This window comes from Tubulanus polymorphus, chromosome 3 (assembly GCF_964204645.1).
Source record: "Tubulanus polymorphus chromosome 3, tnTubPoly1.2, whole genome shotgun sequence".
Lineage (NCBI taxonomy): Eukaryota > Metazoa > Nemertea > Palaeonemertea > Tubulaniformes > Tubulanidae > Tubulanus > Tubulanus polymorphus.
Window position 1 is genome coordinate 4544387 of NC_134027.1, and position 14849 is coordinate 4559235.

The 14849-nt window shown below is 37.4% G+C and overlaps 1 protein-coding gene across 1 annotated transcript; it reads right to left on the reverse strand.

Moving 5' to 3' along the window:
• Positions 1-5: 5 nt before the first annotated feature.
• Positions 6-14724, reverse strand: LOC141901231 (serine/threonine-protein phosphatase 4 regulatory subunit 1-like). Its single transcript, XM_074788341.1, has 18 exons — positions 14671-14724; positions 13521-13635; positions 12967-13073; positions 12738-12880; positions 12580-12640; positions 12388-12473; positions 8335-8439; positions 8176-8241; positions 7906-8064; positions 6718-6836; positions 4529-5601; positions 3837-4192; positions 3370-3531; positions 3062-3283; positions 2869-2984; positions 2616-2776; positions 2194-2333; positions 6-1809 (listed from the first exon to the last, which is right to left on the reverse strand). Exons 2-18 carry the CDS (start codon positions 13544-13546, stop codon positions 1798-1800), a joined length of 3114 nt encoding a protein of 1037 aa, XP_074644442.1. The 5' UTR covers positions 13547-13635; positions 14671-14724; the 3' UTR covers positions 6-1797.
• Positions 14725-14849: the final 125 nt, after the last annotated feature.

Here is a 14849-nt window from a genome sequence, read left to right on the forward strand (position 1 = left end):
TATTTATAATAAATTTTATTTGATCACTTAAATTCCATCTCGATATCAATAATAATTTGGCAAATAAAACCGTCAGACAATCGCAATCACAGTTAAAGTGCTTAGACTCTCACACTTGAACAGAATATTTCGCGGGAATTGTTCCAATAATATCAGAACTGCTCACTGAATACCTCCCACGGAATTATGCCATTTAATAAAAATGTTTCCAGAATGTGTTACATTAACGACTCATCATCATTCATGCATCTACAATGGTGAATTATTTATTTTAATACAATTATTTTTCCCACAGCAAAAAATACATGTATTACGGTAATAGATAATGCCCATACACAGCAAAACTAATTCTTAAGTCGAAATGCGCTTTTCATAATGGAAAATTTGCTCAGAATTTTGATAATACATTTTCAAATGTTTTTTTGTTTTTGTTGCAATAACTAATAATCTGCGTTAAACATCTCAAATTCACCCTTAGAAACTGGCAAAAGTACAAATAACTTTAGTACGAACAAGAGGTGAAACATCGATATAAAACATAGAGCTACAGCGGGGAAAAATAGTCACTTTAGTCCCAGTGAATGTACGGGAAGACACATATTTCAAGGCAGGTTTGAACTAAAGAATGGAATCCTACTGAAATTAATACTGAATTTGGTTGCTAGCGTCACTAGTCAAGAATCTATAAGTATTCTCCGTTAACGAAAACATTCTATGACCAGATAGATGATACAAGCAAGCTCTGAACCGACAAGACACATCTCATAGATCTCTCTTATTACACGATACGGTTTTGATGGATTAAGTAATTAAAATAACACCGATTTTGAAGTACTATTTCTGAGTATAAACAAACTGAGACGTATGACAAGTTTACCGGTACATCATCACTAAACATCTACTATAAACCATATAGGTGGTGGTTACACCTCATCTTAACAACACCGATGTTCGTCAAGACTTTTTGAAACTATATTTTTAATGTAAGTTATTCTAACAGCGCAAATTGTTTTTTTCTTTAACAAACATCGGTGTCATTTGAAGATTCAGTTGAAATCAAACAATGTCCGATACACAAGCCCTGCATATCGCATAACATAGCAAATAATACTGGCCCACGTGGTCCGCCCGCGACATTATTTGACATCCACGGAAGTTTCTGAAAGTTGTGACCAAATATTCGTTATCATAATTCATCAGTATTTCACGGGCACACCGGCAATAAATCATAACCAGACACTTTCGTTGTGGCCCCAATTTGATTCCTCCCCACCCGTACCCGTAGAGACAAAAATTGGACCCAGACATTTTAAAGTGCAGAGATTTGTTAATGCGCACGATCACAGCGTGGATAGGAATGAGTTAACATATAATAATATCTTAATACTAATGATATACAATTACAACAAAGTAAAGCAGAGTAAAATCCTGCCGATAAATCTTTCGTTAAAAACCGATAATAAATCGATGACGAAAATTCTTCGCATTCTTCACGAGTTTATATGCGATGACGACGGGCCGAGCGATTATCTGAGTATTGCAACATCACGTCATAACCCTGTGTTCTACATAAATAAATAATCTTCTAAAGCATTTCCGATATACATCGACAGCGGAGGAGGAAGGATGGAGCATCTCGCACCGTACACCGCCATCATACCTTCACAGCCGATTCATTATTCAATTGCTTTACATTTTCACGATAGTTTATTATAATTTTAATATGATAACCATTCCATATTGAAAGACTGGTAGTTATTATATCTCTTCGACTGCAGTACCTAATCAGAAGCACACTCACACTGGCACCTGAAAATACAAAACACGTAATCAGTGATGGTTTTTTTTATGCGATTAATAAGTTCCAGTAGACTGCTTAGTCGTCGAGTCTTTGATTTGCTTTGCTTTCCCCCTAACTATTCCTTGACTTTCTCTGCTAAGAATCCGATCATAAAGCAGTCAAACAGGCACGGATACTGCTTGATGATACACCTGATCCAACTATCTCAAAGAATATCCCTCCTGGTTGTAGAATTTTTTTATATCCCAAAATCCCAAACTCCCTACCCTCTCAAAGAAAATTCTCTGACTTTCCCGATTTTGAGTTAAAGTGGCCAGAAAGTAAACGTGACTAATTTACGCTGATCCGAAATGATCACGATTAAACTGATTGATTAAATCTAGTATAATTACCGTATCCTCAATGTGTTGACTATTACTATCTGGAGGATGCGATATGAAATGTCGTACATCTTTATCGGCATCAGATTTAAGCGTTTGGATTGTACGCAGCAGTTCCTCGTGATGTGGATTTTTGTAACTCGTAAAATACTCTAAATGAAATTCAACCACGAAATGCATTACAATCAAATGAAATCATTACATTAGGTGAATTATTCAGAATTACCCAGGGTGCTTACAGATCAGAGAATCCAGAATTCCTTAACCAAAAATTCTGATTAAATTGTGAGATAGCCTCAGCGGGGGTGTTTCTTACCTAAGAGGTTCATTGTACCTTTCATTTAAGGGCAAGACTTTTCTCATTGAATGATAAACTAATTTGGAATTGCCAGATCTATTAAGGACCCCGACTGATACCCCATACAAACACTCACCTGAATTGATTACATATTTTGCTAGTGTCTTCGCTAATGATATTCGAACATTAGGTATTAAATCAGCACCAAGTAAGTTTAAAGTAGGCAACAAATCGCGAGCAAATCGTTCATCGGGTAGACTTTTATTTTCTAGTATATTCTCGCATAGTTGACAATACCTGAAACGATACGACATACAACCATTAGATGGCACCACTGTACAATAGATCATATCAATACAACAAATTGTACGTTATTGATAGATACTTACGTTTGTCTACCGTACCATTTACAACTCATACCATATTTATCAACCAAATCATCGACGAACGACACCAAAAATCTCTCTCCTTTCTCATCGTAAAACTTCTTCAACACGACGCTAACCTGTAACCAAAAATGCACCGCGTTATTTGAATCCATCTCGAGGTCGATGTGAAGATATCAAAGATTCATCGACTCACCAAGCGATAAGCCACTCTGCGAACCTCGGCGACTTTGTCAGACACAAGCGCCATAGATACGTGGACTAGATGCTCACTAATATCATCCGAGCTGTACATATCACACATTAGAATCAGTTGTTCGGCCAATAACATGCGATAACGCCAGTTACGATTATTATCAGTAGCCATTATATCGGGTAATTTATACAAATAATGCTGTCGTTGATCAGTGACGAGTAACTGCAAGAAAATAGAAATATTTTCAATTTCTTGTCCAATAAAGAGAGGGAGAGGGTACGGAAAAGATTTAGTAGTTGAATTGATACCTGTATAAACTCAGCTAAATGTCGTACAGCTCCGATCTTAACTTCGTCGAGGTCTTTGAGGAAGTCGTTGAATATTGGAACTAGATCACGATTAGTAATACCATCTCCTAATATGACACCTAACTCGTGTATAGAGAACGCAAGCGTCCGCCGTACCTTCCACTACAAAATAGCAAATTCGGAATTAAAAAAAAATTTGAATCGGTTATGTATCAACCTTTTACGGGTTGGCCACTTTTTCCCTGACTATTTCCCGACAAGTATGTTGTTTTCCCAGACTAGATCTACTAAGAATACGATCAATTAACCGTCAAATACTGAGACATAGACAGAATCAGTTTGACCATACACGTGATCTCAACTAATTTCACAGATTATCAGCTATTTTACAACATTTTTTGACTATTTACAAGAAAATAAAATTCCCAGACATTTCCATCCCCAATGATTTAAGTACAATTAAATACCTGCATGTCGGCAGCCAATGCTTTATACGTCTCTCGTAAACAAGGCCAGTGCCCGCGCCCAAGAGTATAAGCGACCGCAGGTAGACTGAACGCGCAGTGTCGCGCGATCTCGGTATCGACGGTCTGCGCGCGAGTTGGATCAATCATGCTGAGGTAGTGATCGAGTAGCGATTGCGGAATCACGTCCTGCGTCAGATAATTCTGATATTGCTCAAATTGTGCGTCGTCGTCATCGTCGAACAAGTTGTCGCTATTCGTCGACATCAGACTCGTGTCCGGAGTACAAGGCACGTGGTGGTGATGTTGTTGTTGAGCGTTTTCATTGTCGGCGTAGTTTACCGAACGACTGCTTCCATCTGGAAATATTGCGTAAAATATAAATTCAAACATTAAATCAATGTGTAGGGTAATTATTAGGATTAAAACGTGTATTCCCGAGATACTTGCTGCATGTTTTAACAGGGGATATATTAAGGGAATATCATCAGCTAGGCTAAAATAGTGAAAAATCTTTCGTGTCACAGGGCAAAAAAAATAACTGATAAAGCAGAAGCAAGACATAAACCAGAAATGCTTTCTAGCTTCTAGCTATTTTGTACCAACTAACACAGTCCGCCCAAAAGCCACATCTAATGTTATATCTTGTTTTATACATTCAGCTTAAGGCCGTACTGGTTTGACAGGTTACTTACCTCTGCCGACGAGAGTGACTGCAGTTTCATGAATTTGTTGGCCTAATACATGCGTACTGCCGATATGGGTGACAATCTCCGGCTCTTCTTGATGTAAGCTAACGCTTGCAACGTGAACAGTGGAACTAGCTTCATCTTGTTCTTCCGTCGTGTCGTCTGAGCTCGCGTTGACGCTGCTGTCTATTTGCGTATCGTGAAGTTTCTCGGATAATTCGTCGAGTTGAGTCGACTCGCTTGTCGTTTGTTCGCCGCTCTTCGCGCCGTCGCTCAAATCGATGTCTTTCTCAGCCGTAACGATCTGATTAGAAACGGTGTCTTTAAGACGCGCGACGACGTGAATATTTGCCGGTTTGCCGGCGACCAAATCGAGATCGAGATCAATTTCTGGCAGGGGCATATTCCAGAAATTAAAGTCGGAAAAATGAGCGATGTTATCGAGGTGTATATGGACCTTTTCGGCCGAATCCGATTGACTCTTCTCCGTTTTTGTGACCGACTTCTCGTCCGATTCGGGCGCGGTCGATTCTTCGGAGCAGATGAGCGAATCCTCGTTTTTATCGACGACCTGGGCGATTATATCCAACAAACTGACTCCTTTATCTTCTTCATCGTCGTCGTGTTTTACTGTTTCGCCGATCTGATCGCTGCTACTTTCATCGGTCGTGCAGCCACCTATTGGAATGCTGCTGCTGCTGCTCGTCTCCTGTTTGTTTTCGATGTAATCTTCTAAATCCTCTTCGCGTTTCTCGTCGAAGTATTTCAAGGCACGATACTCTTCAACGGACGTCTCCGACGACTGATCTCCGCTTCCGTTATGAGTAACGGGATTGTCATCACTGCTGCTGCTGTTCTCTGACTTAGCACCGGTTGGTATCACATGAATATAATTACTACTATTATTAGAAACAGTTACGTCCAAGTCCATATTTTTTTGTTGTTGTTGTTGTTGTTGTATATCACAGTTATTAGAATCAGCAGTAGAACTGGAATGTTCCAATTGTCCGAGTGCTGCATTTATATCCGCTTCGTCACTTGAGCTGCTTTTGCTGTCATCAGAATCACAGTCGTCATCCCTGTAAAAATAAACAGATTATAGAATCAACTGATTATACCAAGGTTCCTACAATTCCTGGTATCCAGAATTCAACGACTTTTTAAGTAGTAATTTTCAAAATTCAAGGAGGTTTTCGCGGTCATATATAAGGAAAAAAAAGTCAAAAATTCGAAAACAAAATCCATGTTTTTCCCAAATTTTGATCAGTTGTTTTGTGTGCCGTTTTGGTTTTACATGTTTAAATCTCAAAGTGAAACAACTTTCACTCACAAGTCACACAATGAAGAATAATAGAATACACTGTCTTATGAAAAGGACCTTTTGAAAATTTTTAATAGGACTTTCCCAGAATTTAAGGAGTTTCAAGGAGTTTATGGATATTTCTCAAAATTAAAGGATTTTCAAGGACCTTGAAAAACATTTTCAAAAATCAAGGAGTTTTCAAGGATTCAAGGAGTTGTAGGGACCCTGTATACAGCCGAGAATGAAATATCAACATAAGATTGGCGATATTATAAACCCTTATAACATAAACATATCTTCTGCCCCTACCAGAGTGGATGTCAATATTCTATCAATACCGATTAAATTGCTTTGAAAGGAGCTAATGTAACATGTAATAGAAAATTACACCAAAGTTAAGCTTAAATTTTCTGTATATTTTTGGGGGATTTTAACATCTTGCTACTTCAGCAGCCACAATGTCATACATTTGACAGCCTCTCTAAAATTCCAGCATATGGAGAATACTGGCAAAGACATTCCATTCAATATTAGGGTCTACAAAATTGACAAGACTCAAATTTGAAAACAGTGAGTGAAATGAAGAGCCTTTGGTAAAAGATACACGCATAGTGCTTCTTTAAAAAAACAAAAAACAAAAAAAATTCTCTGCGAACAAAATTTCACTAATTGCGACACATTCATGGAAATGTTCAATTTTTTCCTAAATGTTCAATTGTTTCCTTTTTTCTTAAAATTTTTCACACCCCTGAGTAAACTCTGCTGCCTAACTCAGAATGGTAAATATTTCATATAGATGTCCAATAAAGACTAAGGAGGGTTTCCTATAGAACTAACTCTTAAAACATACTGCCTAGATTTGAGTACGAGTTACTGCACCTACATGACTTACCCATTAGTCGATGGTTTATAGCGTAAAACACCTTCGTCATCGAAGAACAGACCAGTGATTGAAGGATCGGCGAATGTTGAAATAAACGGGCCCAAAGCTTCGAATGCAGCGATTCTCACCTGAAAATCAAACAACACTTCATCAGTTCATCATGCAAACACTAGATGGCAGCAGCTTACAACCAGCTGTAGCAACGCCTACTTAGATATGATGGTGACGTAACTATGACACGCATCATACGACAATCAATAGAATTCTATCCATAAATAACCTTGTGATTACGTCAATAGACTATCCGCTGAAATTCGATTGTCTACCTAAAATGATTACCTATTTGGCTACGTAGACAAAAACGTCACCCAAAGAAAACAACTGTTCTTATAATAGGGCCAAAAAACTATTCATAATGTTCTGCTATAAATACTATGAACCTCGTCTATTTCGAGTTCATTTTCAATATTTGTTCCCTCATTGGTAAAAATAAAGATATATTAAGACTAGAACAAGCTTAATCTAGATCATTGAAACCAATGAAATTCATTATATTTACATCCACAAAACGAATCTAAAATTTTAGATAATTTATGATAGATGGACAGTAAATAATATTAAAATCAAAATCTAACTGATCATAATTAAGTGGGTTTGGCTACTCTGCAAAAATAATTCAGGCGGTTCCAAAAAATTCCATTGTCATGAATAAGTCTTAGTATCAATTGCAGTAAGTGACTCAAACACAAATAAACATTGCTGCATTTTATATATGTGTGGGTGGAAACAGGTGGATTTTAATGTCCCGCCAAAAATAGATTTTTTTCACAAAAATGTCTAAAATTCAATTCGGACAATGACGGACTGCCCAATTGTTATTCAAGCGATATGTGTCATGATTGAGACACATTGCTCGCTGTTGATATGAGTTAGTATGAGTCAAATTGGCAACGTTCCAAAAACGAAGCTATTGCTAGTGCTGCTGCTGCTGCTGCTGCTGCGTGCTGCTAATCATCTGTAGTTGTAGTAGTATTGGCGAGTCACTATACCTGGCACTGAACCAAAATAAAATTATTGTATTCAAGCTTTAGTCATTGCCGAAACTATTCACATAGCGCGAATGAATTCCGATTCACGATTCACTCGCATAGTATTTCAAATAAATTTCTTTTTCCATAAAATTTTTATGAAACTCACCCATCTGGACTGGTCCCGCAACAGGTTAATGAAAAGAGTGGCGAGTTCTTGTTTGCGTATCTCCGGACAACTAGCACATGACACAGATGTAAAACATTCAGCGCAGGCCTTCCTAACTCCCCACACACCATCTTCACATAAATAGTGAAACTTGGGCAACTACAAACACAAAATTGAAGATTCAATCATATCATTATCTAATCGAGTTACTCTTTCTAATTGACGATTTCTAAATAATCTTCACTACGTTGTATCGATATCAATACTAACCATGTGTTCTTCGGTGGCCTCTTGTCCCACTACTCGACACATATCACCAAAATTAGCAGCGCACACCTAAAACCAGACAATAAATTACATAAATATAATGAACTTATTTCAAGACGATTTCTTTTATCATTTCGGTTAAAATCGAAGATAACCACTCGCCTTTCGGACATGAAATAAAGTGTCCGTACAGAGCATCGTGAACTGCGGTAGAAATATACGTTCAGTAATGTCTCGTCCGACCAACGAAGCCATCTTACTCATTAACTGTCGAAAATAAACAATTGGCAAAATCAGCACATTATTCAATGAGGATTTTATAGAGTAACAACGAAATACTGAAGTTAAGGGTTACATTTTTTGTAAGGATTGTTTACTGTGATGCTATATTCTCGGTCTGATCTACATCTTTAACAAATATACATCATTCAACGGATAATTCTATGGTACTGGCATCTATCACACAATACAGTATACCATGGCCCACTAACATCATTAGCTAGTTGACCTGATTTTTTTGCCACACACAAATACATGCAGCGGATCATATAACTCTATCCATTAGTTGAAGGTGATTCAGTATTTTTGAGTCACCAAAGCAGACTGTGATATGGAGGTGTTCACAACTAAACATTTCACAGTCACTTAGATGGCTCAATTACACCATTACAAAGAAACAATTCTACAAGACTAAACTTTCTAGAAGACACTTGGTGAATAAGCAGAATGAATAAGGCATAGTTAAGCGAATAAGAGAATTATGTCAAATATCAGATTTTGATAGTTGTCGAATAAACACTATAATCCGTGTATACTGTAGATAAATGAAGCAATCCCACACTTCGAATTTAAAATTATACGATCAAATTTATTATTATGAAACCACAACTAACAGCCATCACCTGAGATTTAGAATTTCTTTCGGGTTAAAAAGGCCTAGATTTATGACGATGGGTTCAGATTAAATAAAGCTTTAAATTCAAAAAAAGATTTGATAAATAATCTGATGAAATGAGCGTTCGTTGTCAGATACCGGCGATATCAATGCGGAGAACAGTGTCCAACGCAGGCACGTCAAAGCAGGCTGTGATACGGATACCAAATAAAGGCGCATCACAGCCACTGTGACGGCCAACGCTGATCAAATAATCCACCAGCTTGACATAGAAATGAAGACCAGCGCTGCGTGTGTACGAGATGCTGCATAATGAAGATTGCTGTAAGGTACGCAGCAGCCAGTTTACACTCAATAATAACTGCCCGCAATAGAGCTCGACAGAACTGGCACAGCAACACGAGTAAGAGGTGAAAAGGAAAAGAGGCTGGCAGGGTCTTCAACTGAGCTCATCAAAGCAGGCTGTGATATGTTAATATCGAGACACACATCACAACCACTTCAATGGCCCGGTCATAAGACAATTTCTTAGAATTTAAAAGGCACAGAAAACCCTCAAATTGGCTAGGCGAATGGATAATACGTAAAAATGGAAATACAGCATACGGACGCAAAAAAAGGAATTTGTTTATATTCATTTCATGCTCTTATGGAATCCATAAAAATCTTGAAAGCCGTTCATGATAGCTGCAACATTGTGCGGGTGATAACACACAACATGTATCCTGACTGTACAAAACGTGAATGGATTACGAAGGGCTACAATTTACTGGTTCAATGATTCACACGATTAATGTTAACCGATAAATCATTTATGCGGCAATTAATATTCAAAAATTTTTGCCAGTCCCCTCCGACAAGAAACGTATGTACGTATGATACATCTGTGAAGAAGTCCTGAACTCAACTCGATGTCTATAAGCTGTGCGAGGACTAGATGAAAGCTCATCAAAGCTGGCTGTGATATGAATTCAATAGTCACATTTCACAACCACTTTGAGAGATGACATAAATAGCCTGTTTTTTTTCTGCATGTTAGCATCATGTTGATCCAGCAATTTAGTAACTTTTTGGACCAAGCCGAACATGACCTCCAACACGTCCAATAATAAAGGAAGGATCTTCACTATATAAAGTTGATGTTCTCATTTCTAAGTGGTATCCGGTGTAAAGATATCCAGGACAATGAGTGTCTGCTCGAGTGACTGAAAGAGTTTGTTAATTCCAGGAAAGCCAAGAAACTGGATAGGCACTTCACGCCGTAAATCTAACAACAACCAAGTTTAGTTCAAATCTGATCTACATTAAAATCGAAGCACATCGGAAAAATCGAGTAATCAAACAGACTATAATAAAGAAAGTATCGTCGTATGAAGTGAAGTAGTCTAATCCAAGCAGGCTGTGATATGATAATTCAAGTGTTTAAACAACACATCACAACCACTCGAATCAGACAACAAAACTTTTTTTTTTTTATCTCACCAAAATAACTTCGGTAATAGATTTTTAACGAAATGTTTTTAGTTTGAAAGGCATAAAAATGATACTTCGATATCGCTAGGACATTTTGTGATTAGAACGTAGCCGTACGAAACGTATGTGCCACTAGACTTAATTATACACTGACAACCTGACAGTTAGTTAGCCTAGTAAATCATACGAAGAGGAAATCAGTTCTTGTGAAAGGTGAACGAAAGAATGTGTACAGGATATCACTAACATATACAACCTTCAATAGTGTCGGATTAGATGCGTCGACAAGGACACAGTTACCTAGCTACTCGATGGGCATGTTTCGACCAACAATCAACCGTGAAGGCGGCGCCGGTGCTGCGGCAGACGAAAAATCACTCGCGGTATAACGTTCAAAATATACGGTAGAAATGAAGAATCAATACAGATCGAGGCTCATCAAAGCTGGCTGTGATAGGCTCAGATGTAACTACAACAATCCAACCTTGACGGCCATGACGCTGTAATACACGCTGGTTTCATCGGATGGACAACAGACACGATAAATAAATCATAATAACAAGACCGAAGATTCCGAGCTTCCCAAGTCATGATTTCACTTTCAATACGCTTATAATGATGCAAATAGGTTCAATTCTAACTCTACTTTTTTTAAAATCTTGAAATAGGGATTGACCCTGTTAGTAATTTGATTGGTAGATTTGGTTAAATTTTTTGCATTGGTGTCCCTTACAAACCCATCACACCCGCCGGGAGCGAAACGGGATTTGATTTAGAAATCGAACTTCTAACGAAACTACGTCCAACATGTAGCTGAACGAACAAACTATATACATGAACCTGTATTTGAAATCTATCTGCAATAAAAAATCATCACCATTCCATGTGATAATTGAGGAATAATCTTGAACACTAAATAATGAAAACTATTTTGTGCAGCGCCTCCAACCTCATCTATCGGAACTTTCTGTTAAAATCGGTTCGGTTTGGCAAAAAACATTATACATAACAATATACAAATAGCTGCTCGAGAGCTTAAAATCATTATGTCTTATCCTAAAAAACATTCTACATCGATACAACCCAATTAGAAAATATTTCTCTCAGTTTTCAGGCGATATAAGCTCAGATTCATTGTCTGTTCTTCCAAATTTAGGTCACACCAGCCTGCATTGGTTTCCAAAGCAACAACAAAAGAATTGGGAACAATGCCATCTGGTGGACTGTATGACAAAGGACAAGACATGAGAACTCACAAAAGCAGAGGATGGGCCTGGACCTATTTGATATGGAGCGACCATTGAGCTATTGAGCGATTGTGGCCAGCAATTGTATATGTTTTGTGGCACATGCCCACCCCTTACAGGCTTATACATGAACCTGTTCTATCATTGGAGACAGCTGTGAGGAAGACACAAAAGTGTGCCACCCAGAGAACAAAGCCAAAATAAAACTACAACCAATAATAGTTCCTTTGTGAGAAGCTTCCCCCATTACTCTTATGTAATCTTACAAAGAATTTGCGATATTAATTACATTCTGATATTGTCACCTGTCCTACATGAAACCGAAGTGCAACCGTAAATTTGTCAAAACCGAAAACATACTTTGACAGGAAAGTAAAACACCTCAAAAATAAAACTCAATTAAACATTTTCTAATTTTCTCGATTTTCACGGTAGAACTTTAACGCCGCTTTTCGCAAAAGACACGTAAGTGAGATGATGGTATCTTAATTCACATCTCACTACCCATGTCTTTCACAAAACACGGAAACATTCATTGATTCCTGCTGCACTTAAAATTCTCTGAACTAATTGAATTAATACGAATCAATAAATACTCACCGCTACAGCTTCAGTCCTGTACACGTCCAAGCTATCAAAACTGGTAAGATCCAAAATAATGGGGCACACTTGTTCCTCCACATCACCTGTAATTAATGTCAAATTCAATCAGACGCGTGCAGAATTGAGGTCTGTAAAAAGGTGTATTCGTGGATATTGAAACGTCGAACAACGCACATCATCGAAGCTTACCTCTATCAACTAAATCTTGCTCTAATAAAACGAGCAACGCGGCTTGACTAGTTTTTCGAACCTGGAAAGAAAATACACAATTCATTCATTAACATTTATCCGTTAATACAACTGGTAAATTTAGTTTTCTACAAACGCGAAACGATAATTAGACGCACCTGATTGTTAGTGTCAGTTAAATACTTCACGACTAACGGAAGTAGATAGGATGGTATCGCGTCCGCGAAGATTTGACGATTCTCTTGACAATATTTAGCTATGTGAGGAACCTGTTCCATCAGTTCAGATCTCACCGATGCATCTGAGATTACAAGCCAGAAAACAAGTTGTAGAGAGAAGTTTAACGAATTTTCCGACAATTTAAGTCAAGTTACATCAATTCCGTACCCGGATCGTCCGCTAATCTCATGATCGCCTTCAAAACGCCAACAGCTTCCTCTTCATCTTCACCTACTGAACAGATCGTGTCCAGAAGACTCCTCGCCAACATTTGTCTAAATAAAGTAAACCATTTGAAATAACAGCGACATCGTTTAACCGAGACACTAGAGTTCAAAACATCGACGAGTCAGAAATAAACTCGATGAAATTATCTTATTTCAATTTCATCCGAAATGCCATTGATAGCACAGAAGCAAATCATTTCGATCGAAGTTTCCCGAGTTGAGATGGCTTCTAACGAACGCAAGTTGGACAAGTTCCAACGCACAATTTTACTACGATAGTAACAACTGTTACAATATTATGTTCACATAAATATAAGAGTCAATAAAATCATAACCCGTAATTCATCATCTGACAAAAAAATGCTACTATTTCAAATGCAAACACTAGGTCTTCATTAAAAAAAGAGGATATAACATTGAACATATCTTAACTTTTCATCAGCAAAAAGTTAGTATATTTCTTTTTTACTATATAAATGAATGAACTTGTTTTACCTGCTGAAAATATTGTCCATCTGCATGTGTTTTTCCAACTTCTGTAGAGGAGTGAGACCCTCATAGAGGAGTTCCCTTTCTCTATGAAGCGGAATGAATTCCGAATCATCATCCCCTAAAAAAACATATCGAAAAGACTTTCATTTTAAAAAAATCATGTATGTACTACAAAAATAGAATATATAATTCAGTAGTAACTAAGTAACAAACAAACATCACTAAACGCGCAAATCTATTAATTTATTATAAACTATATTGGTTTTTATTTGATTGATCATAGATTGAAATCAAAAGAAAAGCCGTAAATCAACTACTTAATTCAAACCTATCGAAGAACGCCTTAAGTAGGGTTTGTTTAATCGTCAGTTCGATTCAAATAAAAATACTAAACACACAATAGACAAACACGATAATAATCGCGCTACATACAACAGTTACAGCACCACTAAATAAATCACTCTCAAAATTAATAATAAATATAATCCATGTATATTCTTATAAATCTATTTCTAATATCCGAGTTAATTCAATAATCCAAACACCATTTGCTTAGTAGGATATCCTCTCTTTGTTGTGCGCCAAGATGAGAATCCAACTTCGTTATTGCTGAGCAAAACATTACTCACATGATGATTCATTGCCGTATAAACAACGCTCTATTTCAACTAATTGCGTTAATCCATTTAGTAACTAAATCAAAATCAAATCTTATATCCATTTTAATCCTTTCTCCAATAGATTTGCGAGAAAAAATCGTTTAATATACGACTAGAGCAAGGTAACGCTACGAGCCCTTTGTTCGACGCGCACAACGCTTAGATTCCAGGTCAAAGGTTAAAACGGGGTCGGGTAGGAAATCCCGTGGTCACATGACTTCAAGCGTGCCATCAATCGCTCACATTTGAATCAACAAGCTACTAACACAAACTCTAACCACGAATAACACTAATACTAAACATTTTAGAACCTCACATAGCACCGGAATATCATTATACAGTCATAATTAACGCAAAAACAACACCGCACCAGAGCGACAAAGGCTCTGACGACATCAGAAATTCGAAGTTGGTGCTCGTAAGAAAATTTGTGGGGTCACACCGAGAATAACCGCGATAAAAAGCCATTTTCACGACGAAATAACCTTACTTACCGTCATCTTGATTTTCTCCGGAGTCATTTGGATAAAAGTCGATATCTAAAATGTCACAACGATTAATCGATTAGCGCGAATAGAGTGAAAAAAATAGGACAAAATTATGCGAAGAAATTAACTATGCTTACCCGCCATATTGGAAAACCTCGTGTGCTGAAAGGAAGACGGTGATTGGT